Source organism: Vipera berus (genome assembly GCF_964194415.1).
Source record: "Vipera berus genome assembly, chromosome: 2".
NCBI lineage: Eukaryota > Metazoa > Chordata > Lepidosauria > Squamata > Viperidae > Vipera > Vipera berus.
This window is the reverse complement of record NC_138203.1, coordinates 189,842,715-189,870,412: the sequence shown is the minus strand read 5'-3', so window position 1 is coordinate 189,870,412 and position 27,698 is coordinate 189,842,715. Positions and strand designations below refer to the sequence as shown.

General features: G+C 37.4%; 1 protein-coding gene across 3 annotated transcripts; it reads left to right on the top strand.

Moving 5' to 3' along the window:
- Positions 1-14,602: 14,602 nt before the first annotated feature.
- Positions 14,603-27,203, top strand: KCNMB1 (potassium calcium-activated channel subfamily M regulatory beta subunit 1; the record flags this gene model as incomplete). Of its 3 annotated transcripts, none has more annotated exons than XM_081321248.1 (4): positions 14,603-14,713; positions 19,301-19,471; positions 20,844-21,039; positions 26,919-27,203. In XM_081321248.1, exons 2-4 carry the CDS (start codon positions 19,335-19,337, stop codon positions 27,201-27,203), a joined length of 618 nt encoding a protein of 205 aa, XP_081177374.1. In that variant the 5' UTR covers positions 14,603-14,713; positions 19,301-19,334. The 3 variants fall into 3 exon arrangements, with proteins under 3 accessions (XP_081177374.1, XP_081177376.1, XP_081177375.1); XM_081321250.1 differs by having other exon boundaries at positions 14,614-14,713; positions 19,304-19,471; XM_081321249.1 differs by lacking the exon at positions 14,603-14,713 and adding an exon at positions 17,247-17,366 and having other exon boundaries at positions 19,304-19,471.
- Between the last annotated feature and the right edge of the window lie 495 nt (positions 27,204-27,698).

Below are 27,698 nucleotides of genomic sequence, written 5' to 3'. Positions count from 1 at the left end.
CGACCTTCCATCTTTTATTACAATCTCTGTGAATTACATTTTAACACAGGGGTCTTCAAACTTGGCAACTTTAAGACTTGTGGACTTCAACTCCCAGAATTCCTCAGCCAGACAGGGAGGAATTCTGGGAATTGAAGTCCACAAGTCTTAAAGTTGCCAAGTTTGAAGACCCCTGCAGTAGGCCATATGCACTCTAGCCACGCCCACCCAGTAGGCCACACCCACCCAGGCCACGCCCACCTGGCCCCCTGAGGGCAACTGCAATGCTGATGCGGCCCTCAATGAAATTTGAGTTTGACACCCCTGTTCTAGTCAATTTAAGCCACAGTCCTGACCTTGAATATCCACTCTCTGATTTAAATTATTTCAGGTGAAGCACTATCCATTCCTTTTCATTACTGTTTTTGTGTTCAGGATGAACTTCAGAAATAGGGACATTTTTTTAAATCAGTGGAAACTGACTGACTTATGTGACTACATAACCTGCAGCATTTTTATGAATAAAATAGGCTCTTCACTTCCAATGTTCATTTCAGCATCTATAAACAAATATGGGAAGGGCCTTTCTCACTTTCCTCGAGATCTGATGCTATTAAGTAAACTTAGAAGTTCTTAAAAGGGCTTTGTTAAATTAATAAAATAATTTGGGGTAGCTTTGATGTCCAAATTAAAGTGCATGAGGTGGAATGGGAACTAGGACACAATACATTTTAATAGAGTGCATTATAAATCTTATCAGGGCAACAATGAAATATCTTCTACATAAGTACAAAAAATCCAGTAGCTTTTCTTCTGAAACAAATAAAATAGAACAAGAATTTGTATTGCTCTACTATGAAACAATTTCTGTGAGCATCTCCGGATGATATATTTAAAAGAGAAAAAGCTTGTGCTCTTGTTCTCTTAATTCTCCTGATCAAATGTTTGTGATTGTAAAAACCATAAAATATAGAAGAGCTGCAAGATTTCTTACTTTGTGCGAAAGATGCCAACTGAAAAAGCAAATGCAGGAATTCTGCTCAAATTTAGCTAACGCAGCACCCATGGAATTAGCAACATTTTAAATACTGAGCTGAACTGAGACTCCAAAATATATGAGATGAACGGCCAAAATCAATGAGCAGTTCCCCAGTGAAATAAATTTCACAGTAAGCATTTTTAAACAAAAATTAATATCTTACCTTTCATTCAGAAGGTCAAATTGCCATACATGGAGCTCGTTACTCCTATTTCCCCCCCTTCCCGCCCAAGAATCTTCAACTCTGGACCAAGAAAGAGAAAGTGACTAACCCAAATCACTCAATGGGTTTGTGTGTGAACTAGAATCTGGGTCTCCTTGCTCCTCATCCAGGCTACAACTCTCTTCTGAACACTCAGAAGAGAGTTGTAGCCTCAGCCAAATATCTGGGCATTGTCAGTATGAAAACGTCTGGAGAAGAGGCTACAGAGATATTTAGAATTGCTGATAGTTTATTCTTTCAGCCAGGATATCCATGACAGTCACTATAAGCATGGCCATTGCATAATTCTTCATTCTCAATCATAATGCATAACAATAGTTACTGTATAAAGTGAGTTTGCAGCACATTGAATTTCCTAGTCTTTTCTACTACCCATCAGTGATACAAAATGGAGGAAGAACAAAATGTACGTGTAAGTATCTACTGGGAGTGACGAAGGTGGCTAAATGCATTTACATAATTATTTCAAAGGTTAATAAAGATTAGAAAATGTACACTTATTATTAGATGGAATAATAAATGTCACATTGCACAATTTGAGAAAAGGCAGGCAGGCATTAGGATGCGCTACTTGGCTGGCCAGATTTCCATGATTTAACAACTAACAGCAAATATTTATTAGCCCTGGATATTAAATGACTGACTGCTCTTACATTTTGTCAAAGAACTCTCTTACCTCTTTCCAACCTAAACAGTCTGTTTCTATCTTTGTTGCTTCCTAAGCAACATAAGGTGTTATGATAGCATTATGCCTCTTTCCTCTGACAATATGCTGAAGCAGATGGAGCATTCATCTTCAATGCTATGGAATCACCAGCAACCATTGTCATTTGTATTAGCATAGTATTTGACACTGCTAATAAAAGCTTTAAGATGCTGCTGCTTAGGCAATAATTTTATTTAAATTTGAATCTATTTAAAAACAGATAATTTTATCTAAAATGCTAAGTCAGAATCTTGAAATAGCAACTCTCATAGTATGATGCAAATTCCTTGATATAAACTGAGTTTTATCCATTGCAGGTGGCCAGAAGCTGGTCACGCAAGTGGAAGGAAAAAAAGTATCAGAATGTCTTTTTAAGTTTTCTACTTTTAAATGGATTAAAGGTAAAGGTAAAGGTTCCCCCGCACATGCGTGCTAGTCGTTTCCGACTCTAGGGGGCGGTGCTCATCTCTGTTTCATAGCCGAAGAGCCAGCGCTTGTCCGAGGACGTCTCCGTGGTCATGTGGCCGCCATGACTAGACGCCAAAGGCGCACGGAACGCTGTTACCTTCCCACCGTAGTGGTCCCTATTTTTCTACTTGCATTTTGACGTGCTTTCGAACTGCTAGGTGGGCAGAAGCTGGGACGAATAACAGGCGCTCACTCTGTTACGCGGCACTCGGGATTCGACCCGCCAAACTGCCGACCTTCTGATCAACAAGTTCAGCGTCCTAACCAACTGAGCCACCGCGTCCCTTCTTAAATGGATTACAAGCTGACAAAATTCAGAATGTTCCATTACAGAAATCTTAATGGAATGCAGACTTTAAAAGTTTTTTAGTATTTCTGTATTCATGTTGTTTATTTTTTTCCTTTTTAAAAAAATATAAAAAGCAATGTCTTTTCTTTCTTTATCTTAAGATTTTTTGGGGGGAACTTTTAAGCTTTGGTCCAATGTCATACATCTGTGTCATACAATGATATCCAAATGGGGAAAAAGGGGAGATGATGAGTGAGACTGACAAAAGCAATGTCATACTCTCACAGTGCTCGTCCTTTTCTATGAGTCTTGCAACACTGCACAAATGAAGCTTCTTCTTGGATGAGAAGTGAAACATTTTCAAGGAAAAAAACAAGAAAGTCCTTTTGAAAAAGCACTTTTGGGACTTGACACTCTGATAATTAGAAAAATTGAATTGAAAATTGCAGCGATGCTCTCACTGATTACAGAAAAATCCTTCAGTATTGTGAAGTGGAAAATTCTGACACAACTTTTGTTCAAATATTTCAGTGAATCAATAAATGTACTGTTCATCTTTTCAACTATTATGATGTCTGGGATGTATCAAGGACATATTATGCTACACACAGTATTATGTATCTAGATTTGTCCATGAGTTAAACATGGACAAATCTATAGAAACAGTTTCAGTAGAACAGAAACAGTTTCCGACTGATGATAAAGACTTCCATTGAATATTATATTGAAACTAATGTAATATTTAAGAGGGCTTCCAATGAATTCCTAATACAAAAGGATAAATTATTGAGAAAATTATTATGGCAGGCCAAAATCTATCAAACATCTTTGGCCAAACTGCACTTTCCAGGTTCACCATTGGACTTTCATTTTAACATCTATTTTTTTCTGTGGAATACAAACTTTTCTAAATATTGCCTCTTTGGGGCCAATTATAGAGTAATCGTGATGCTTTGAAATCTCTGCAAGTTTTACAATCAAGGTGAGCAGGGATTTTCTTTTCCAGCCTATCTGCCAAGCATATTTACTTATTAATAGATAAGCAGTTAGGTTTGATTGAAAATCACATGAGAAATTGATACTATGGAATAATCCAAGTCTAAAGATAGAAATCCTGGGCTAAGCAAGGAATAAGTATATTAGTTGATTTACAATGGCTATTTTAAAGATTTTGGGAAGATTACATTCTAGCTATGACCTACCCATAATTTTTGCCTGGCAATATATTATACAATTGAAATATGTACTGACCAGATGCATTCCTAGAATCTGTAAAAAACAACAACAGAGGACTTGATGTGAAATCACCAGTTCAATTTAACATGGAATTAGAAAATTGGATGACAACTGACTTTAGTTATATGCTTGAAATGTAGAACGAAGAAGAGGGTATCCTGGCTTAGAAAAACAATGGCTCCAAGTTTTAAGAAAATTAAAATCTATTTTTTATGTTTTAAAAATGAAATAAATTTTCCCACTTTTCAATGGTGGAAACTCAGGGCAACCTCAGATTTACTATCTTGGATCACAGAAAGGTATGAATGATAGAATTATCCTTGTTATGTACAATAAGATCTGAAATTATTAAGGATTTATTCATGTATTTATTTTTAAAAATTATAGCCATTTTGTATGATGCAGGACTATTTAAGAAGTAGCAGCTGGACATATGTACAAAAGAATACTTAAGTTGAGGCCGGGATGTTGGTCTCTATTTTCTGTTTGAATTGTCACTGGAGAACATAAGAAGAGCACTAGAATCCTCTATATTATCGAAGACTTTTGTTTGAACTTGATTCCAAATTCCAATCTTGCCTCAGAAACCTATCTATCCCCCTCTCACAATTGTGGTCTCTTCCACTTCTCCTCCCCCCACTTTTTGAGATAGGTTAAAAATATGTACCTTTGCATCTCTTGCCTCAGGAAAAGGTTACTATAGTCTTATAGACAGTTAGACCACCAAATGCTGTGCTAAAAGCATAGCTAACTTTTCTTATAATGTAATTTTAGTGGATCTGATTTTTTTAGATGAAGGCATGGCTTGAGATAACCCTGTTAATTTTGTGAGACGTTTACAATAAAGTTTGTATAATGGGTTCTTAAATTAACCCCAAATTTGTAGCTCCAGTGAAAGCACCATCAATCTTATTATAGAGAGAGAATGATTATAAATTTTCATTAGCTTGGGTAATGAAAGAAACCTTAAAGGGAAATGAAACAGATTTTGTTGTTAAGTTCTTGCATTACTGAAAGATTCTTGGTAGAGAACAGCACCCAGTGTTCTAATTTGCTATCTTCTGAGTCAGTAGAAAGAGAAAGAAATTACTTTATCTGTTCAGGAAGTTAACTGGTCCACATTTTATGCAATCTAGCATTAAGATAATGAGGAAACACATTGATCACTCATTAGTTGTAGAGAATTAGCTGTCTTCAGCTGCATAAAAGTGAGAAGCACAAGACCTGAGAACAATTGAGATGCTATACTCTGTTAAGTCCTTGGTTGGAGAGTAACAACATCTTAAACCAGAGTTATAACATCAGTATAAAACACTGCTTGTTCGAATCACTTTTATTTTCCTTTAACGTGGTGGCTCAGTGGGTTAGGATGCTGAGCTTGTCGATCAGATGGTCAGCAGTTTGGTGGGTCGAATCCCAAGTGCCGCGTAACAGAGTGAGCGCCTGTTACTCATCCCAGCTTCTGCCAACCTAGCAGTTCGAAAGCACGTAAAAATGCAAGTAGAAAAATAGGGACCACTACGGTGGGAAGGTAACAGCGTTCTGTGTGCCTTTGGCGTCTAGTCATGCCAGCCACATGACCACAGAGACGTCCTCGGACAAGCGCTGGCTCTTCAGCTTTGAAACGGAGATGAGCACAGGCCCCTAGAGTTGGAAACGACTAGCACACATGTGTGGGAGAACCTTTACCTTTACCTAATTTTTACACAATTATATTATCATAGTGTGAGATAAGATGGACTTTATCAGGTATTTCTTACATGAATGAAAAAGAAATGATAGGGACTTTTTGTTATATTTTAGCAATCCTGCCACATTAGAAGCTACTTTCCTGTGTTTTATTTGAATTCTGCCGTTCATTAGTTAGCTCTGCTTTTATAACAATGACATTTTTCTGTGTTCCATGAATTGTTGCACTTTTAACCTCTAAACCAATTTCATTTTAGAATAAACTTAACCTAGAATAATATATTTTGTACATTTTATTTCCTATTTGGTAGTAACTAATGATGTTCCTGTATGTGTATGTTGTGGCTTAAGCACACTGTGGCCTAGGGGTTAAAACAACTGCTTAAGATGCAGTCGGCCCAGGTTCTAATCTCAGAAGGGTATGGCTGACTGATGAGAACAAATAAGGTTGAAATGATTATATCTGTCTCCCTTTATTCTTTGTTAGCAAGCCAAAAAATTTACGAATCCCATCCGTCATCCTCAGGCTGGTGGCTTCAGCTTCCTTCTTCTGGGAGAAGCATGTGGTAGTGGCTGTTTGTTCCTCTTTTTTAAACTGCCAGAGGGGGTGTGTTCTGTGGGTGGAGGTGTGCTCTGATTGGGTGGGGGATTAGGTGTGTTCTGATTGGGTGAGAGTGTGTTTTGAATGGTGGGGGTGTTCTGATTGGGTGGGGGTGTGTTTTGAGTGGATGGGCTGGTCTCAGCTGCCAGCCTTAGACCTGAGCTGGTGAGTTGTGCTGCTTTTGTTCGGCTTCGTGTTTGTGGTGGTGCCATGTTTTTATAGTGGGTGTCAGTTTGCTTATTGTGTGGTTTGGAAGGGTTTAAAGTGGCTGATGTTGCAGCTGTAGTTAGGTTTCTGTTTTGTGGTTGTGCATCGTTATCATTGTGGGTTCGGATTTGCTTTTTGAGTGGTTGTGTGGTGGTGATGTCATGTGATGTTATCATGAGTTTGGGTCTGGTATCATTCTTGGTGGTTGGGACTCGTCTGTCAATCAAGGCGGGTTTCCAAATGGCTGGTAGGCGAGAGGTATCATCTCTTTTGTTCATGCTGTGGTGGCATTTTTCTATCTCAATGGCTTCTCTGATTATTCTGTTGTTAAAATGTTCAATTTTGGCGATAGTTTTGGTTTTTTAAAAATCAATTTCATGTTTTAACTGTCGTAACTGAACAGTCACTGAATGGGCACTCGTAACTGAGGACTCACTTAATTTCCCTCAGTATGTTGTCCAACACCAACATAAATTAGAAGATTGGGATGTTTCTCCTTAATCCCATGCTATTTGCACATGCTAAAAAAACCAGCAACTGGGTTTCTATGTATTGCCTATGGCAGGGGTGTCAAACTGCCAGCCCACAGGCCAGTTTCATCATAACGAAGCCGCACCCACCCCATTGCCGGCAATGCAAAAAGAGTCTCGACATATCACATGACGTGGCGAGTTTGACACCTGTGGCCTATGGTGATGACACTGATAACATTCAAATGTCATCTTAATCTGATGGAAATGATAAAGTACTGGTTTGCTGTTTGGGCTAAGTAATGGCCGAATAAAAGACTGGCTGGAATAAAACCAAGAAGGTCTTGTGAAAGAAGCAACACAAATAAATTAGTTCCTTGCCTACATGTTGTTAGGAAGTCATTCAGGATAACTTCTTCAACACCGATAAATAAACAAAGCAGATAATTGGGAATGCCTCCTAACATAAATCAGTAGATTGGAGAACTTTTCATCGGCCTCGCCATCTTCACAACTGCAGTTTTTTTCAGACAGATCATAATGATCTCTGCCCCGGTAATTTCACATTTGCAGTCTAGCCTTGGGTATGTTTCAAAAGTTTTAATTTCTAGAAGTTCAACAAAAAGAATTCTAACCAGTTTGAAAACTATCATGAGAAATAATTCATTCACTGATATGCCTTTAAAGTATACCTGACTTGGGACCCAAACAGCTAAAACAGATTTTTCTTATATAAGTTTGCATTTGTATTAAGCTTTCAAAGTGATCCTTTTTAAAACATATCATTCTCCCACACAAATCTGTAAGAGTTGTGCACATTCTTCAACATTCAGGAAGCACATTAAACAGAGAGAGTTGAGCCTAGATAGCTTCATAAATCAAGAGTCAGAAGATACAAATGAAGAAAGCCACCTCAGAGTAAACAGATTTCATCCAGCAAGTCAGAGTAAATCAATATTACAAGAACAAAAGACAAAATCCAGACATCATGGTGTCAGAAGACAATTTTAAGATTTATCAGAAAACCCAGTTAGAATTATAGGAAGTATCTCTAATTGGAGTATTTTCTACATCTGTTCTATTTTAGTTTGGTCTGATGCAAGTAACCTTGCTTGCTTGCTTGCAAGCTATAAACTAGCATAATTCTGTAGGCTACTACTCAGGTATACAGGTGAAACTCAAAAAATTAGAATATCATGCAAAAGTTCATTTATTTCAGTAATGCAACTTAAAAGGGGAAACTAATATATGAGATATAAGCAAGATAGTTCAAGCCATGATTTGTCATAATTGTGATGATTATGGCGTACAGCTCATGAAAACCCCAAATCCACAATCTCAGAAAATTAGAATATTGTGAAAAGGTTAAAAATTCTAGGCTCAAAGTGTCCCACTCAAATCAGCTAATTAAGCCATAACACCTGCAAAGGGTTCCTGAGCCTTTAAATGGTCTCTCAGTCTGGTTCAGTAGGAATCACAATCATGGGGAAGACTGCTGACCTGACAGTTGTGCAGAAAACCATCATTGACACCCTCCATAAGGAGGGAAAGCCTCAAAAGGTAATTGCAAAAGAAGTTGGATGTTCCCAAAGTGTTGTATCAAAGCACATTAATAGAAAGTTATGTGGAAGGGAAAAGTGTGGAAGAAAAAGGTGCACAAGCAGCAGGGATGACCGCAGCCTGGAGAGGATTGTCAGGAAAAGGCCATTCAAAAGTGTTGGGGACTTTCACAAGGAGTGGACTGAGGCTGGAGTCAGTGCATCAAGAGCCACCACACACAGACGGATCCTGGACATGGGCTTCAAATGTCGTATTCCTCTTGTCAAGCCGCTCCTGAACAACAAACGTCAGAAGCGTCTTACCTGGGCTAAAGAAAAACAGACCTGGTCTGTTGCTCAGTGGTCCAAAGTCCTCTTTTCTGATGAGAGCAACGTTTGCATCTCATTTGGAAACCAAGGACCCAGAGTCTGGAGGAAGAATGGAGAGGCACACACTGCAAGATGCTTGAAGTCCAGTGTGAAATTTCCACAGTCTGTGTTGATCTGGGGAGCCATGTCATCTGCTGGTGTTGGTCCACTGTGCTTCATTAAGTCCAGGGTCAACGCAGCCGTCTACCAGGAGATTTTGGAGCACTTCATGCTTCCTTCCACAGACGAGCTTTATGGGGACGCTGACTTCATTTTCCAGCAGGACTTGGCACCTGCCCACACTGCCAAAAGCACCAAAACCTGGTTCAATGACCGTGGGATTACTGTGCTTGATTGGCCAGCAAACTCTGACCTGAACCCCACAGAGAATCTATGGGGCATTGCCAAGAGAAAGATGAGAGACATGAGACCGACAATGCAGAAGAGCTGAAGGCCGCTATTGAAGCATCCTGGTCTTCCATAACACCTCAGCAGTGCCACAGGCTGACAGCTTCCATGCCACACCGCATTGAGGCAGTAATTGTTGCAAAAGGGGCCCAAACCAAGTACTGAGTACATATGCATGCTTATACTTTTCAGAGGTCCGATATTGTTCTATGTACACTCCTTGTTTTATTGATTGCATGTAATATTCAATTTTCTGAGATTCTGGATTTAGGGTTTTCATGAGCTGTATGCCATAATCATCACAATTATGACAAATCACGGCTTGAACTATCTTGCTTTGCATGTAATGAGTCTATCTCATATATTAGTTTCCCCTTTTAAGTTGCATTACTGAAATAAATGAACTTTTACACGATATTCTAATTTTTCGAGTTTCACCTGTATACTATTTTATCTACATACTACTCAGCACGTTAAATTACAATTCATTTTTTTGTGTGAAATGTGTGAAATCTTTAACATTGTGGCCTCTATTTTATTCATATGACTTTTTTTTATTCTCCCCAGTTATCTGCAAAAGCAAGAATTTTCTAGTCATCTTTAAGAAGATTCTCATTTACATTTCATTTCTTTTGCAATTACAATTTCTGGCATTAGAATGACTATTTACTATGTCCTGTTAATGTACTTTATTTCATCTTTGGCTTTTTCTAAGATTAGAAATACTCTGATTCTATAGTTCACTGACTCTTTAGCAACAAAAAGGAATTCCTATTCCCGAGCACCAGTTCAGTTAAAACATTTATTAACCCATCTTTCATAAATAAATTCCAGTATTTTTCTGCACATGCTAGTTGCATATGGTATCTATCACTGCATAGGTTATTCAAAAATATTATTTACTCTGCAATTAGATTCCTTAGTTTCATTATCTAATAATGTACAGTCAACACTTGGTTGTTAGTCTATGTAGCCTGAAGTGTGAAATTCTTTCCTTTTATCCCAGTCTTTAAATAAAATTGTGTAGTTTCACATTTTGTACATTTTTGCAACAGAAAGAGTTGGAATATTTAATGAATAATAATTACAATCTCCACATCCCATCTTCAGTCCAGCTGGATTAGTTTCTGAGAAGAAAATATATGTATTCATAACCATTTATTTTCTCATAAGAAATTAAAATCAGGTTGAGGAAAGGCAATTTGGAAATAAAACTAATATTAGTATATTAATATTATCTTTTTCCTTTTTTTTCTCCTGAGGGTCTGCTATTGAGGAGGGAGGGAGGGAGGGAGGGAGGGAGGGAGGGAAGGAAGGAAGGAAGGAAGGAAGGAAGGAAGGAAGGAAGGAAGGAAGGAAGGAAGGAAGGAAGGAAGGAAGTTATTTGCTAGTAATTATCCTTTTATATGTTGTTTTAACTTACAATTTGGAGTTGACCAGAGTTAGTTATGATGGGCAGCCATGTAAATGTTTTAAATAAACAAATGTAAATGTAAATAAGGGATGTTAAGCCAAAGCTTGGGTAGACATGCAATGTATTCTACAAGCTATTATCAAATTTTGGGTTGACATGACCACCACATACAATTACTGGGTAAAGGCATGAAAACACTTGTGATTTAAAAAATGTAAACTTCTACCATGCCATTTCCTGGTTGCATTACTACAAGGCACTCTCCATGGGGATGCCCTTGAAGACAATCTGGAAACTGCAACTGGTCCATAATGAGGCAATGCATGAGTTCTAAGCACCCCACAGTTTCCTCCAATTATACCATTTTTGTTATAAGCTGCACTGGTTTACAGTTTCATTTCCAGGTGCAATTCAAGGGGCTGGTTATCATCTTTAAAACCTATATGCCAATGAATCAGTCTACTTGCAGGACAGCATCTGCCTGTCCCACCATTCAAATAGGGTGGGCACACCCCAGGTCTCTCTATTTAAACATCTGTCATCTAGTGCAGGCATGTCAAACTGCCAGCCTGCAGACCGGATGAGTCACGCCGAAACCACGCCCACCCTATTGCCAGCAATGGGGAAAAAGTCCCGATACGTCATGCAATATCACAAGTTTGACATGCCTGATCTAGTGGGATCTAGAAAGTGTGCCTTCTGTGTAACTGCTCCTATCCTGTAGAATAACTTTTCTGTAGAGATCCATCAGGCCCCAATCTTCCTTGCTGTCTGGAAGGTCTTGGGAAGCTATATCTTGCCAGAAGCCCTGGTGTGGGATGAAGTTGGAACCCACCAAGAAGGTGTATAAGTATGGCACAATGCTACCTTGGAGTGCCTTGAGTTTTTATAGATTTTTGTTTTACAGTAGGGGGTTTTATATTGTTTTTACTGATTCAGACGGCACTCAGTTTTATTGTTACAGCTATATAAGTCTGTTTAAAAAAAAAAACACATCGATGCATTCAAAATAATTACTCAAGATAGTCTTATATACTGAATAATCAACCAGAGTCCTAAATACAATATTAAAGGAACATTCCTAAGAATAATCACATTTTTATAATCAGTTGAACCCGTTAATGCAGACCTTAACTGTTGTTTTCATTCCAATTGCTTTTTAAGGAGTGCACATAAATAAAAGATTTTTTTAATAACAATTGTTTTGCTTAACATGCTTCATTTAATCAAATCGTTCACGACATTGGCAAAGGAACTGCAAAGAAACTGGGTCAATTCTGCTGGCTTCTGATAAGTAGACTGGAACTCACAAAAACTTCCACAATGCAATACATCAATGTTAGTATTTTCATTGGTAAAAAGCTCTCCGTTCCATGTTGCAAAAAGCTAACTGCTTTTGAACTGCTCCAACTTTCTGTCTGTAAAGTGATAGGCAAAACTACATGGGAAAAAAAGTCCACATTTCACACAATGGTTTGAAATTAGCAGCCAGATCTCTGGTGTATTTCCTAATACACTAAATTTCATGGAAACTCCAGAAAACCTGTATGCAACTAATCACGTACTGACTATATAAATCGTCTACCTTTAAATTTACCTTTGAATTTGCAACTAGAGCAAACAGTTTCATATTTGCTTACTGAAAATGGAACTGTGATGTGCTTTCTAACATTTAAACATGCACTAAATAAATTATAAGTGTATTTCCTGTACTCCAAATCAACAGGAAGGCCTGCAGAATGATGCATGGCTTTCAGGCTATTTTTAGAGCAAGCTTGGATAGGTAGACTTTAACTTTTGGAACTCTTGAGCCCGCATGTCCTTAGCTGTGGTTTCTGGGGGCTCAAATTGAACTTTAAATGGGATTAAATGAACAGTACCTTGTTTACCTCCCCTCTTTTTTTCTTGTGTCAAAATTTAGCTAATACAGAGTAATCTTCAGGAATACTGGGAATTGTGTGTTTATCTGAAAAGTACCATGACTAAAAGTACCATAGTACCATGTTTCCCTGAAAATAAGACCCGGTCTTATATATATTTTTTGGCCTCCAAGAGGCAGTAGGTCTTATTTTGGGGGGATGTCTTATTTTTTCCCTGACACCTGTCTCACCTCGCAGTGGCGGCACCAACAGCCCCGTCCAGCAGCAGCCACGTGGCTGCTGGCCCACTTCTGCGGCCGCTTGCCATTGCCATGGAGCGAGACAGATGGGGTGGAGTTGCCCCAAGTACCCCATAGACACCCAAACACTTTTCGCCCAGAGGGAGACTGAAAGCTTTGTCCGATTGAGAATGGGGCACTTAGAAACTGAGTGATCAGCTCCGTCTCCATGCACCCCATTTGCAGACAAAGCTTCCAGTCTCCGTCATTTCTCCGTCTGAGCAAAAAGTGTTTGTGATGGCCATGCCCACCCCTCCCAAGCTTATTTTTGGGGTAGGGTTTATATTAGGCCCACCCCAAAAAATCAGACTAGGGCTTATTTTTGGGGTGGATCTTATTTTCGGGAAAGCACAGTAGGAAGCAGTATTCAGTCCAAAGTCGTGGTCTAGTAATCAACTTTCACAGTCTAGAAGAAAGGAAAAGACAAGAAGACCATTTGAATCACGAATACTCTATATATTTCACTCCAGCTCAATTTTTTTAGCACCTCTGTGATGGTGCTAAAATGGTAGCACGATGGCTTATATCTGTGGAAAACATTTCTCTCTTGTTCAAAGGATGTTTTCATTTGATGAACAAACAAACTCTACTTCTGGTGCACTGAGGTGACCTGGAACTGAATGCTAAAAGACCAAGCCCAACTTTTCTGCTAAGCTTGTTGTTTAACTGATTTGAGTTAAGCTCCAAGAACAATGTATGGTTTCTAACATTTTATTGCTTAAATGTATTATCACCAGACAATCTTAATTAGTGGATGAAAAAGTAGCCCAGCTGAATGCCCCAGTCTAATTCCAAAAAGGTTGAGTGTAGGAGATGCAAACCCCAGGCCCCGTCTGCAATTGTAAACCAACAGCATCTTTTCCAGAGATTGTGCAGAACTTTTACAGCACCACTGTCCAATCCCAAAAGGAAACACAGCTACTTTAAAGAACATGTTGAAAAAAATGGAGTTTTGCTTGCAATATTTTGCTGGAATCTTTCACTACTAAACATCATCTTCTCAAACTTTGTGCCACTAAACAATGCCATTAAAACATTGATCATTCATGTACATCTTTTTTCAGAGTTATAAATCCTTTTGCATCTACAAACATACAATACACACTCGTTATTTAAAAATTCTTTAAATTTCTACATAGAATTATCAGACAGATTCAGTAATAAATTTTTACTTCCACATAACCGGATGAAAAAAGTGGCAGTCAAGATGTAACAATCAAGTAAACTGAATCTTTGGGGAATCTTTGGTCCACTCTTATCAAAATCTTTCTAATGTTTTTATTATTTTTCAGTTTTGTTGATTCCTGAGAGAGATGTTGCCATGAAGAGAAATAATAATAATCACCAGGATAACATTATGGCTTATCATGTTTTGAAGTCCAAGAGAATCAACACTTTGTGCTCAATTGTTCATATAAATCCAAATACATACTGAATTTGGATTGATATGAATAACTGAACACAAACCTTATCTTAATACAAAATGAGAAGAAGAAAAGTAAAGTAAAGATTGGGCAATAGAATCTCTCTAAAGTTAATATTTAGAAAATGCCACAGATACTCAGTTACTTACTTTAAGATGTAAGCCAGTGCATGGAGATTATATTTATCTGCAATATAATATACATAACAGGAATCTTTCTATTTCCAGCACAAAGAAATAGAGGATGCTAGCTTAAAATTGTTCATAACACATCAGCTCCTGCGCTGCACAAATAAGCTTGAAAAAGCCTGCACATTTCCATACCTTACCATTTATGGTAGTAGAAATCTCAAGTTAGCTAAACATCCATTTTCAAAAATCATCAGCAAGTTTGGAGGAAGGTAGTCTTTTTACAGCTACAGATTTGCTACTTGGGTGCCAGCAGATTAGACTTTTTCCAAAAATTCATGAACTTCTAAGCCACATTTGAAAGACGGTAAGCATGAATTCTGAAAAGTATGTTTTCAGCAATCCTGCCTGTACTGTACTTCTGAATAACATGAATATTTCTTCAACTATTAGATTCCTATTAGATTCTTACCAGATTTCAGAAACATTTAAACCTTATTTTAAGTAAGAAGAGAAACCAAAAACAAGATGTTTTCCTTTTTGTACCAATACATATTTGCTAAGAGAAAAAAAAACACTAAATAGTTTTTTGTTTTGTGTTTATGATGTTAACACGATGGGTTTTCCTTTATGGGCACACAATGGTAGCTCTGTAGTCTTATTTTGTGATAATTAAATAGCATTTAATGTTTTAATGAAAGGAATGTTGTTTTTGAAATGTCCATTCCTGCTTTCTTGAAGGGAATTCAGTGTTTTGAAATGCTTTCGTTTTCTTTAATGACATTATTTTAGAATGCAAATTAATATTCAGAATGCCAATAGCAAGTATACATAACAGAAAATACAGAAGCGTCTAGGGTACAAATTGTGATAGGTAGACATTTACAGCAAACAGGTAACAATTTTGAGGATGAGGGGTGGAATGTTCTAATTTTAAGTAATCAGATGTTAAATGAGTTCCTTTAAAGTACATTCTGTTTACCATCTAATTTGGATTTCAACTTTTTTTAGTACATTAGGGTTTTGTTCTGGTAATGTCAGCATTAAAGTGAAACATTATTCCACTGTTTTATGTCAAAGTCATTCCTATGGTTCTGTTATCAACAGTGTCTTTATCATTGAACTATAATGTACAGATTAAAAAACTGTGACCTGGAACCAAATATGATATAATAGATTATTCCTGTTCAACAGGGATGTCAATTTACTCTGATCCCTCTCACTAATTTTTGTAACCTAGCTGAATGCTCTCCATGTTCTTTTCAGTTTTTCTAAATGTAAACTTTCCTAACTTTCCAGTGTAGCCTCTCTCTTGCTGTTTCCCCACCCCCCCATATGCAGATTGGCACATAGAGAACTGAAACTTGTAGAAATATTATTCACCTTATAAGTACATAGAGAGATTGATATTTCAGAGGTAAAAGAAAGAGTGGTTTCCAGAAAGAACTGGGCTCTGATATCTTTTCTCAATAGAAAATGGGCACCATTGCATATGTTATGCAGCATGACAGCATATAAAGAAGCAGAACAAATAATAAATCTATTGTTAAAAATCAGGTTTTTTTTTTACAAAAGTGGGGTTTTTTTAACAAAAAATATGTTGTTTATATTTAATGACTACTGTAAAATTGTTGTGTAAAGAGATTTAAAATATGTTCATGTCTTTGTTGGAGAAGACACAGGTATCTTAGAACAAATTGAGATTCAACTGGCTGGCAGATCAAGAGTTACGGGTTCTAAAATTCATGATAGCAGGACTTAACTAAGGTGGAAGAGTGTTATCATTTCTTCCCTACCACATTCCTTTGATCCCTGAGGAAAAAAATTGAATTAATGTACAGTATCTGAGTGTCATTGACAGTGGTTCTTTTTTTTTTGTCTATTTTAGCTTTTAATGGAATAATACCTGTTTTACTGTTTGTGTTGAAGACTCTTCTTGTGATTTGTTCTTAAGAATATATCTTTTTATTACTCATGCTGAACATTGTTTAAGATGAATTAATGAACAAATAAGTTCAAGTTTCTTCTGAATTTTTCTAAAAATGTTTTTGAAGGGCAATATATAAATTAAGAAAAAAGATTTTTTTTAAAAAAAAAAGATTGGATGAGACTCTAGAAGAAAAAAAATCATGATGAAAACCAAATTCAAGACTGGGATAAACTGATGTACTAGGAATCCTACAAACAATATGTATAACCAAGATAAATCAAAGAAAATCAGGTTTGAAGATTAGAATTAAAGCCTTATGGCTGTTAATTACAGCAATGTTTTATTTTGTATATAAATTACTTCACAAAAGGAGTGTGGAAGCGATCCATTGGGATTTGTGTTCTGTTTTTCCTGTTCTATGCTACTTGGATGATTCTTGGGACAAAGCAGAGAAGCTAAACAATTTAAATGGGATGCTTAGGGAGAAGAACATAGAAGAACATATAGTGAACATTAACGCAAAAATATGAAGTGGTAAACTCAGCAATAAATTCATTTTCCCAACAACATATATGGAATTTTGATGCAAATAATTATACAGGAATAAAATATTTGCACTTGGCTTTATTTTCAATAAAAAAATAGCTGGTCCCAGTCTTTGAAGGATTAATTTCAAAAGATTTAAAAAATAAACAGATCTAGCAACTGAAGGATAATGGATTCCTTTTTCATCAAAAGAATGTGTTTTGTTAATGAGATCACAGAAATTATATCTTTTGGGATTAAAATGCATCATAGAAACAAAATTCATAGTCTAAGTAAATGTCCAATTTTTTTATTATGAGAAAACAGGAGCTAAGCTCAGTTACCACATATACTAAATGAATCTGTCCCACCATAATTTGTAGTTTGATTATGTGCCATCAAAGTCAGTGTCAACTGTTAACAACCACATGGATTTTCTCTACTAGGATCTTTCCCAACCTAGTCCTACAGGTGATCCAATGATGCACCCACTGTCACTGTAACTGAATCCTTCCATCTTTAAGTAAGACCTTCTCCAGAAAGTGAGGTTTTCACATAATCTGAGGTATGATCATTTATACCTGATGTTTGTGCCTTGACTGAAAACTCTGGGTTGATGTATTCAATTGCCTATTTATCTATTTTCTTAACCCTCCATGTTACAAACAGGAGTCTTCTCCAATATCGATGTGCAAAAGCTTCAATACAATTTCTATCTTGCTTCTTCAAAGTCCAACTTCTATTTCCATGGAGTCTTGGGGGGGGGGAATCATTGCTTGCACCATTATGATCTTCATAGATAGACACACATCACAACATCTGAGTATCTTTTCTAAGGGCTTCCTGGCTGCTCGAGTGCTAGTCTGTGGTGTGATTCTCAACAACCAATTCATTTAGTGCTGATGATTCTAGGCTCAAGTAATTCACCCCTTCAATATCTTCACTGTCAATTCTAAAGCTGGTCATTATTTATGTGGTAATTAGTTTGGTCTTGTTTATATTTAATCTTAGTCCCTTTTTTTCTCTGTGCCCCTTAACTTTCATTACTACAGCTTGTAGATCATTTGCACTTTCAGCTATCAGATAGCATCATCAACCTGGAACAGGTTATTGAATTTCCTTCACCCACTCACCCCCAATTTTAAAGACATGCTCATCTTCTTCCTATCAATTTAGCTTCGGAGTCTAAAGCTCCAGACTCCTGTACTTAACATATGAGAACTGTCTTAAAATTTGAAAGCAGTTTATTATCCAGCAGCCTGAGAGAGAATTGATGGGGAAATAATATGGAAGAAATGTTCAGCGTAGCAATGTTCTTAGAAAAGAAACTGACATATTTTAGGCTCATAGTATCTTACACTGGAAGTTATTCAAGGGTGTCCATTAAGAAATATATTTTGTCTAGCTCCATGTTCACAAGCAGGACCAAATGGCATAGTTACATGGCATCCGAGCTGCAGTAGACTTTACAAATACTTTACAAATACACTCTCCAAGGATTGTTATAAATAGTTTCACTATTTGGATGACTTTGGGGCAGTGCACAAGACTGTAATTCAATTGAACAAAAAGCCTGAGGGTGAAGTAAAATGAATCATAACCTCTCCATTGTCACCAACTCCAGCATCACTGATATACTTTTCTCAAATGACTCTGTCTTCTCTCCAAACTTATAAATTCCTGAAAACCCGACTACAGGGAAAGAACTTCTAAAACACTAAAGCAAAAGAAGGAAACGCATCACAGAACTTTGCATATTAATTATATCCTTGCTTAATTGAGTCCCTAGCATAGCTGAACATTGCAAATTTCTCAACTTTTTTTGCATTTTTAACATGGCTTGTCAGGAAAACCGGGCGAAATATCTTCTCTATTCTATTTTTGGGTAAGTCATTCATTTCTCTATTGGTCAGTTGGAATATTCATTTCCCCACTCCATCATCAAAAAGCAAGCCTTCATTCTATTTGGGAAGAATATAATTAATTATTAATTCACATATTCTATACTACCTGGAAAATTTGAGCATTCTTTCTACCTCACTATGTACTAAAGCCTACAAAAGGTTAGCCAGAAAGCAAACTCTAAGTCTTCAGACAAGCAATGCCGAACTTCTGGGTCATAGCATGTAATAGTTTTCAAGCTATCTGAAGTGGCCAATGTATTGGATGAGAACTACTGATGTCAGGAAATGAAATGCCCTTTAGAGTTTTGGCCACAAAAAATCCACCAGCATTTACAAATGTTCCAACTTTCCTTTTCCACTATACTGTTCCTATTAAAAATAAATACTTGATGGTCTAAGCATCTAACATGTGATTTTTGATGTTACCTTTGAAGATGTGAGTAAATACTATTGTATGCCCTCCAAGAGTGGAGGGCATTTTTGCATTTTTGGAAAGCAAGTACTTAATGACATTAAAACAAGTTATATGCTATCTCTGAGATGAGGTTGAGTTTAGTCATATGAGCAAACCAGATGGATTTGTTTATATTTTTAGCAGAGCTAAGAACACAGAAGCATCTCAAGAAGTCATGTTGCACAAAAAGGTGGTGGCATCACAGAAGCGAGGGGAGACCAGGGCCCTATGGCTAGGATTGGGAATGATGGCCTGCTCAGCGATGATGTATCTTTTTATTGGTTTAGTCCTGGTGCCTTTACATAGAAGGAGGTAAAAGTTTCTTTATTTCTTAAACCACACAAACAAATCTGGGTCTCCAATCAGCAAATGAGTCTGCTTACAACTCCTAGCATTAACAGAAGACATTCGTATTGTGGGATGACTGGGAAATGCCTTTCTTCTGTGCTGTGGGATATGTAGGTACAAAACATATGCCTTATATCCATGATTTATTTCCTCTCAGTTTTTTTGCAGAGGTGGGCAATTAAACTAATCGGTTTTTATGCATCATTTGTCCCTTTAAAATGCTGGGGAAAGGAAGGATACCAATAGAGGGTATGTTCCTCTCCAGTGAATGGCTAGCTGGATTATACTAATAAATTTGATGTCACATAGTTCTGAACATGTGATGCCTCTCAAAATGGAAATTCTATTGTACTCAGAAAACACTTAACAAATAATGTTCATTAATATATGAAAGCTGAAACATAAATGGTTAAACTGGAGGATGTGTTGGTTAAATGGAAGACGTTTTTGCTTCTAGAACACGAATTATTATTATCTTTCTTCCCGGTTAAGAAGTTAATACTTGTACTCTACTTGATGGCAACAGTATAACTGGGCACTGTGGGATCCCAGGTAGGATTATTTTTTTCTATAGAGACAATTCCTATCTCCACTTGACCCATCAAATCCACTAGGAAGTAACGTTCTTTTTTGCATTATTCAAAATTGATCTGAATGTGGAAAGTTATCCTGTATTAATTTTAATCACTTAATCATAAACATCTCTAATATATTTGTGTTGAAATATCTTGCTATTCAGTTTTTAGTAATCTGAATTAAATATGTATGAAAGGCAGTTTGGTGTAGTGGTTATGGCTTCAGGCTAGAAACCAGGACTATGAGTTCTAGTGCCACCTTAGGCATAAAAGCCAGTCACTTTCTTAACCCAATGCACCTCAAAGGGTTGTTGTGGAGAAAATAGGAGGAAGGACTATTCAGTATGTTTGCCACCTTGAGTTATTTATAAAAATAATAAAGTTGGGATATAAAAAATATGGTGGTATCACCCTAAAAAAGCATACAATTGTTGTATAAATTCCATATAATAAGAGGATCACAAAAATGGATGTGAGAATTTCTCTACAGACTAAACCAAGTGCATTTCTGAAAACATAGATAGTATTTAAAATCTATGGGGAAAAAGACATTTAAAATCATGGAATATAGTTTATATATTTTTGCCACAGCATTTTCTAAAATCTACATGTGCCTTCATTCACATAGACAATATAATTTTAATATTGTTCTTTCTCACCCGTTTTTCACACAAGATGTGGTGACAATCTCAGAAATAGATGTATTTATGTACTACGAGGTTTAAGTTATGCATAAATTCTTAATAAATTTGTCTCTGCAGCGTCTGGGCTGATGAAAGTGAATGCAATCTGGTGAGAGCTAACATCAAGGAAAAAGTCCATTGTTCATTCGTTGAAGGCTCTGAAGATAAAGATATTTTTCACTATCCTTGTCTGGAAGTCTATGTGAATTTAACCCAGTTAGGGCGAGTGGTAATGCTCTACCACACAGAGAACACTGTGGACAGAAATCCCAAGGTTTGTGTGCTAGATATTAAGACTGTAAATTATACTACTCCTCAGCACATTCTAACCAGGCTCCATGTGAGAAGACATATAATAAATGGTGACACAATGGCTATTCTTGTCAAATTATCCTTTCTTGTCCTGAAATACCACTTGAAGCAAAAGGTAACTACCTATGGCGGAGTTTTGTCTGTCCTGGTAGATTATGCAAATGATACAGGTTTTTGAATAGTAATGAATTTTGTTCGACCACAATCTTGAATTCCTAGCCTCTCAGCAATATGCAATGTTGATAGTATTATAGAGTTGTTCCTGGCATAAAAGACATCACTTGGGCTCTGCGGCATTTAAATAGTAGTTTGATGGAAGGCAGCTTCCCTTTGCCTTAGTGAACTTCCCCACATAAACAACTTTATACTGACTTTGCCTCAGCTCCTAGACATACTTCACATAGCAGCTTTGAAGGAATGTTACACTTAAATCAATAATGTTGCCCTCTCCATATATCGTATTTCTGAATGGCTCATCTCTCTCAAAGAGGGACTCTGGGCAGTGTACAATAAATGTCATTATTATTCAGTATCATTACTGCAAGTTTACATATGCAGGAATTTTTTTTGTCCTTCCAAAACTACATTTTCTTCTGGAATTCAGTGTGATGCAGATTATCAGAAGTTATAACAGAATAAAACTAAACATGCTCATCCTTGTACTATGTAAGAACAATTCAGAATGATATCAAATACTTTAAGCTGTCTTATTTGCCGTAAGGACGCTCAGCCGAAAGCACGCTCAGCTGTGGATATGTCTGGTGGTGAAAGGAAAGTCCGATGCTGTAAAGATTTTTTCTCCATAGGAACCTGGAATGTAAGATCCATGAATCAAGGAAAGCTGGACATGGTCAAACAAGAGATGACAAGACTAAACATCGACATCTTAGATATCAGCAAACTAAAATGGACAGGAATGGGTGAATTTAATTCAGATGACCATCAGGTATACTACTGCGGGCAAGAATCCCTCAGAAGAAATGGAGTAGCCTTTATAGTCAATAAAAAAGTAGGAAAAGCAATACTGGGATACAATCCTCAAAATGACAGAATGATCTCAGTTCGAATCCAAGGCAAACCATTCAATATCACAGTAGTCCAAGTCTATGCCCCAACCACCAGTGCTGAAGAGGATGAAATTGACCGGTTCTATGAAGCCTTATAGAACTAACACCAAAAAATGATGTCCTTATCATCATGGGGGATTGGAATGCTAAAGTAGGAAGCCAAAAGATAACTGGAATAACAGGCAAGTTTGGCCTTGGAGTACAAAATGAAGCAGGGCACAGGCTGATAGAATTTTGTCAAGAGAATACGATGGTCATAGCAAACACTCTTTTCCAACAACCCAAGAGACGGCTTTACACATGGACATCACCAGACGGTCAACACAGAAATCAGACTGACTATATGCTCTGCAGCCAAAGATGGAGAAGCTCTATACAGTCAGTAAAAACAAGACCAGGAGCTGACTGTGGCTCAGACCATGAGGTTCTTGTTGCAAAGTTTAGGCTTAAATTAAAGAAAGTAGGGAAAAGTGCTAAGCCAATCACGTATGAATTAAATCATATCCCTGTTCAATATACAGTAGAGGTGACAAATAGATTTAAGGAATTAGATCTGATAGACAGAGTGCCTGAAGAACTATGGACAGAGGTTCGCAACATTGTACAACAGGTAGCAACCAAAACCATCCCAAAGAAAAAGAAATGCAAGAAAGCAAAATGGCTGTCTGAGGAAGCTTTGCAAATAGCTGAGGAAAGGAGGGAAGCCAAAGGCAAGGGAGAAAAAGAAAGATATGCCCAATTAAATGCAGAATTCCAAAGAATAGCTAGAAGAGATAAGAATGCCTTCTTAAATGAACAATGCAAAGAAATAGAAAAAACAATAGAATAGGGAGGACCAGAGATCTTTTCAAGAAAATTGGAGAGATGAAAGGAACGTTTCATGCAAAAATGGACATGATAAAGGACCAAAATGGCAGGCACCTAACAGAGGCAGAAGAGATTAAGAAGAGGTGGCAAAATTACACAGAACTATACAAGAATGAGCTTAACGTCCCTGATAACCACAATGAGGTGGTCACTGACCTCGAGCCAGACATCCTAGAATGTGAAGTGAAGTGGGCCTTAGAAAAGCTGAGCAACAACAAAGCTAGTGGAGATGACAGTATTCCAGCTGAGCTATTCAAAATCTTAAAAGACGATGCAGTAAAAGTGCTACACTCAATTTGCCAGCAAATTTGGAAAACTCAACAGTGTCCACAGGATTGGAAAAGATCAGTTTACATTCCAATTCCAAAGAAAGGCAGTGCCAAAGAATGTTCAAACTATCGCACCATTGCACTCATTTCTCATGCTAGTAAAGTTATGCTTAAAATTCTACAAGCTAGACTACAGAGTATGTGGATCGAGAACTACCAGAAGTACAGGCAGGATTTCGAAGAGGCAGAGGAACTAGAGATCAAATTGCTAACATACGCTGGATCATGGAGAAAGCTAGAGAGTTCCAGAAAAACATCTACTTCTGCTTCATTGACTATACTAAAGCCTTTGATTGTGTGGATCATAACAAACTGTGGCAAGTCCTTAAAGAGATGGGCATACCAGACCATCTTATTTGTCTCTTGAGAAACCTATATGCGGGCCAAGAAGCAACAGTGAGAACTGGACACGGAACCACTGATTGGTTCAAAATTGGGAAAGGAGTCCGGCAAGGCTGTATACTGTCGCCTTGCCTATTTAACCTATATGCAGAGCACATCATGAGAAAGGCAGGGCTAGATGAATCAAAAGTTGGAATTAAGATTGCCAGAAGGAACATCAACAACCTAAGATATGCAGATGATACCACTCTAATGGCAGAAAATGAAGAGGAACTAAAGATCCTCTTGTTGCGAGTGAAGAACGAGAGTGCAAAACTTGGGTTGAAACTAAACATTAAGAAAACCAAGATCATGGCATCCGGCCCTCTCAATTCCTGGCAAATAGATGGGGAAGAAATGGAGGTAGTGACAGATTTTATTTTCCTGGGCTCCAAGATCACTGCAGATGGGGACTGTAGCCAAGAAATTAAAAGACGCTTGCTCCTTTGGAGGAAAGCCATGGCAAATCTAGACAGCACACTAAAAAGCAGAGACATCACCCTGTCAACAAAAGTGCGTATAGTCAAGGCTATGGTCTTCCCAGTTGCAATGTATGGCAGTGAAAGCTGGACCATAAGAAAGGCTAAGCGCCAAAGAATTGAAGCCTTTGAACTATGGTGCTGGAGAAGACTCCTGCGAGTCCCTTGGACTGCAAGGCGATCAAACCGGTCAGTCCTAGAGGAGATCAACCCTGACTGCTCTTTAGAAGGCCAGATCCTGAAGCTAAAACTCAAATACTGTGGCCACCTAATGAGAAGGAAGGACTCACTGGAGAAGAGCCTAATGCTGGGAAAGATTGAGGGCAATAGAAGAAGGAGACGACAGAGAATGAGGTGGCTGGATGGAGTCACTGAAGCAGTAGGCGTGAGCTTAAATGGACTCCAGAAGATGGTAGAGGACAGGAAGGCCTGGAGGAACATTGTCCATAGGGTCGCGATGGGTCAGACATGACTTCGCAACTAACAACAACAACATTTGCCGTAATATATAAATGCTGTTTCTTCTATCTGTCTTCTTTAAAATTAATCATGTTTTACATTCCTTCATTTTCAGGCTCATATCTTATGGAACTGATCACTCTGCTATAATTCATAACCTAGCAGAAAATCATTTCATTTACACAGCAATCTATAATTGTGTAGATAAAAAAGAGTAAAGCAAATTTTCCTAAAGGGCAGTTTAGTGTTTACTTTAAGGCCTTGAAATGGTGCTTACACATTCAATCTCCAGCAGGCAAGAGCAGTTAAAAAGAGAAATCAGGAATAATCACACTATATTTGGTTACTTCATCCAAAATGGGGTGGACCTCAGATTTCCAACCTTTTCAATTAAACAATCCTAATTTTAGGAGAGTACTTATTTTTATATAAATGAAATATTACTATTTGCTAATTTATCTTAAGTAAAATTGGATCTCCAAGGTATAATTAGAAATGTTGCTTCATTTATCTTCAATGTTTGACTTTGTAATTTAAAAAAGCACATTACAAATTTTATATTACAACAATATACTGGACTTTCCAAGGCATTCTACCCAACGCACTTGACTGTCATATAGTTCATAACACTAGACTTCCTTTCCTTCTCCAATACCATAGAATCCTATTAATGCTAAATGTTTAGCATTTTCTCAAAACATTTCTTAGGCTTTTTAATATAATATTTGATTGATACTACTCTTAGCAGAACATCAAATTCATCTCACCAACAATTCACATTGTCTCAAATCAATGGCTAACTTAACATTTCAGCATACTAAAATTTTTAACAGCATCATTCTACATATGTTTATCCCTCAAGAAATGTATAGTTTAAAGTTTATATTAGTCCATTTTAACTGCAATATTTATAATTGTTTCTTCATGAAACTGCACCCCCACCTTTGTGTGCATTGAGGGGAAAGTGAAAACATGAGCTATAACATTATAAATAACTATCTATTGTACATCCCAATTTATCCAATAGGATTTACTCCCTAATTCTACAGATCAACCATTTGTAGAAAAGAAGCAAACAATACATGAAACTTAATTATCAAAATTGCAAAGATAGCCAGAGTTCCCTTCACTGTTTACAACTAAGAAAGTCTCACTTCATAACTCTAAAATGAAATTCAAATATTTAATTCCAAAACATTGAGCATAATTCTCAAATTTCTTCCCAAAATGTACAAAGTTGTAGAACCTTTAAAAAGTTCTATGATATTTCCCCCTTCTTCAGTAAAATTTCATGAATCCATTTCCTTCTAATCTAATATCCTGCTTATTAGCAAATGTGTTCATTCTTAGTGCTCTATTTGTAAGCTATCCAGTTATGCAGATTTAATGGGTGGTGTACAAATTTGTACAAATTTAATAACTAAATAAATAAACAAAATAACTTCCCTTCTATCTATACTCACATAAATAATATTTCCATGCTTTGGAAGGGAGGGAGGGAGAGAGGGAGGGAGGAAGGAAGGAAATCTATGTCCCCAGTTATTTCCTAGGAATAATTCCCTGCAATCCTATACTATACCTGTAGTACAAGTAGTTCCTTTAGTTCCAATCACAGCAGAGGAAAAAAACTTTTGATTCCTTAATTGCTTGTAACCCTGAAAAACATTGGTTAACTATAAGTCCATGGTGGCGAACCTATGGCATGCATGCCACAGGTGGCACGCAGAGCCCTCTCTGTGGGCATGCGTGCCATCACCCCAGTCCTAGGCCTTCAACTGGGTTTTATAAAAACTTTTCGCTTTAGGCCTTCACTGTGTGCAAAAAAAAAGGTTTGTTAACTTCTTGCAGGAAAAAAAAGATCTTGCAAAGTTGGAACTGATTGAACTTTTTAGTCCCACCCAGTCTACCATTACCCCCACAGCCATCCCCACCCAATGGGCCACACCCACCCAATGGACCACGCCCACCCGGCACCCGATGATACATACGTGCGTTCTGGGTTGCAGTTTGGGGACTCGGTCTCCAAAAGGTTCGCCACCACTGCTGTAAGTAAATACTGTAAAGGACAGCTTTGGAAAGCTCATGGATTCCCCTACAAAGTCACAATAGGATACATGCAGTATTCATAATCTAGTTCACGCTAGCCACAGTGCAGAATATTAAGGCAGCATTGATTAAAAGTACCCCCAAATTACTGTTTTACCATCAGTAAATAATTGTGAAAAGCAGTATCCTGAGTTTTCTTTCTTTTTTCTGCAGTGCTCCTATATTCCCCCTGAAATGGAGAATTATAAAAAAGTTCAGCAGCAAGTAGAAGAGATAAGAGACAATTTCAGAAAGCATCGGACGTTTCTTTGCCATTATGACCCATCAAGAAATGTAGAGAGCGTCCTTTTCAAGAGATTGTATCCCCCAGAAGGTCTTCTCATTGCTTTTGCCTGGCCAAGTATGCTGTTGATTGGTGGAATCTTAATTGTCATCTTGGTGAAATTAAGCCAGTATCTTGCCTTAGTCTCTGCTACACGATACAGAACACTCATATAGCTTTTTCTGAGATCTGGACTTTATATTCACTTTTGTATAGGTAATTCTTGACTTACAACAGTTCATTTAGTCACTGCTCACAGTTACAATGGCACTGAATGACCACTGCAGCATCCCCATGGTCATGTGATCAAAATTTGGAAGCTTGCCAACTGACTCATATTTATGACGGCTGCAGTGTTCAGGAGTCATGTATAGTCCTCTTACAAGCAAAATTAATGGAGAAGCCAGATTAACTTAACAACTGTGTTGCTAACTTAATAACTGCAGTGATTCATTCAACAACTGTGGCAAAATGGGGCAAAATTCACTTAACAAATGTTTCACTTAGCAATAGAAATGATGGGCTCAGAAATGTTGGTCATACGTCGAGGACTACCTGTATTAGAGGCAAATTGGGAGCAACTTCTCAAGTTTACATTAAGGATAAACACTGTAGTAAAGACAAGGAAAATATAGATAAGTTTGCTGATAGGAGATTATCATTATATCATT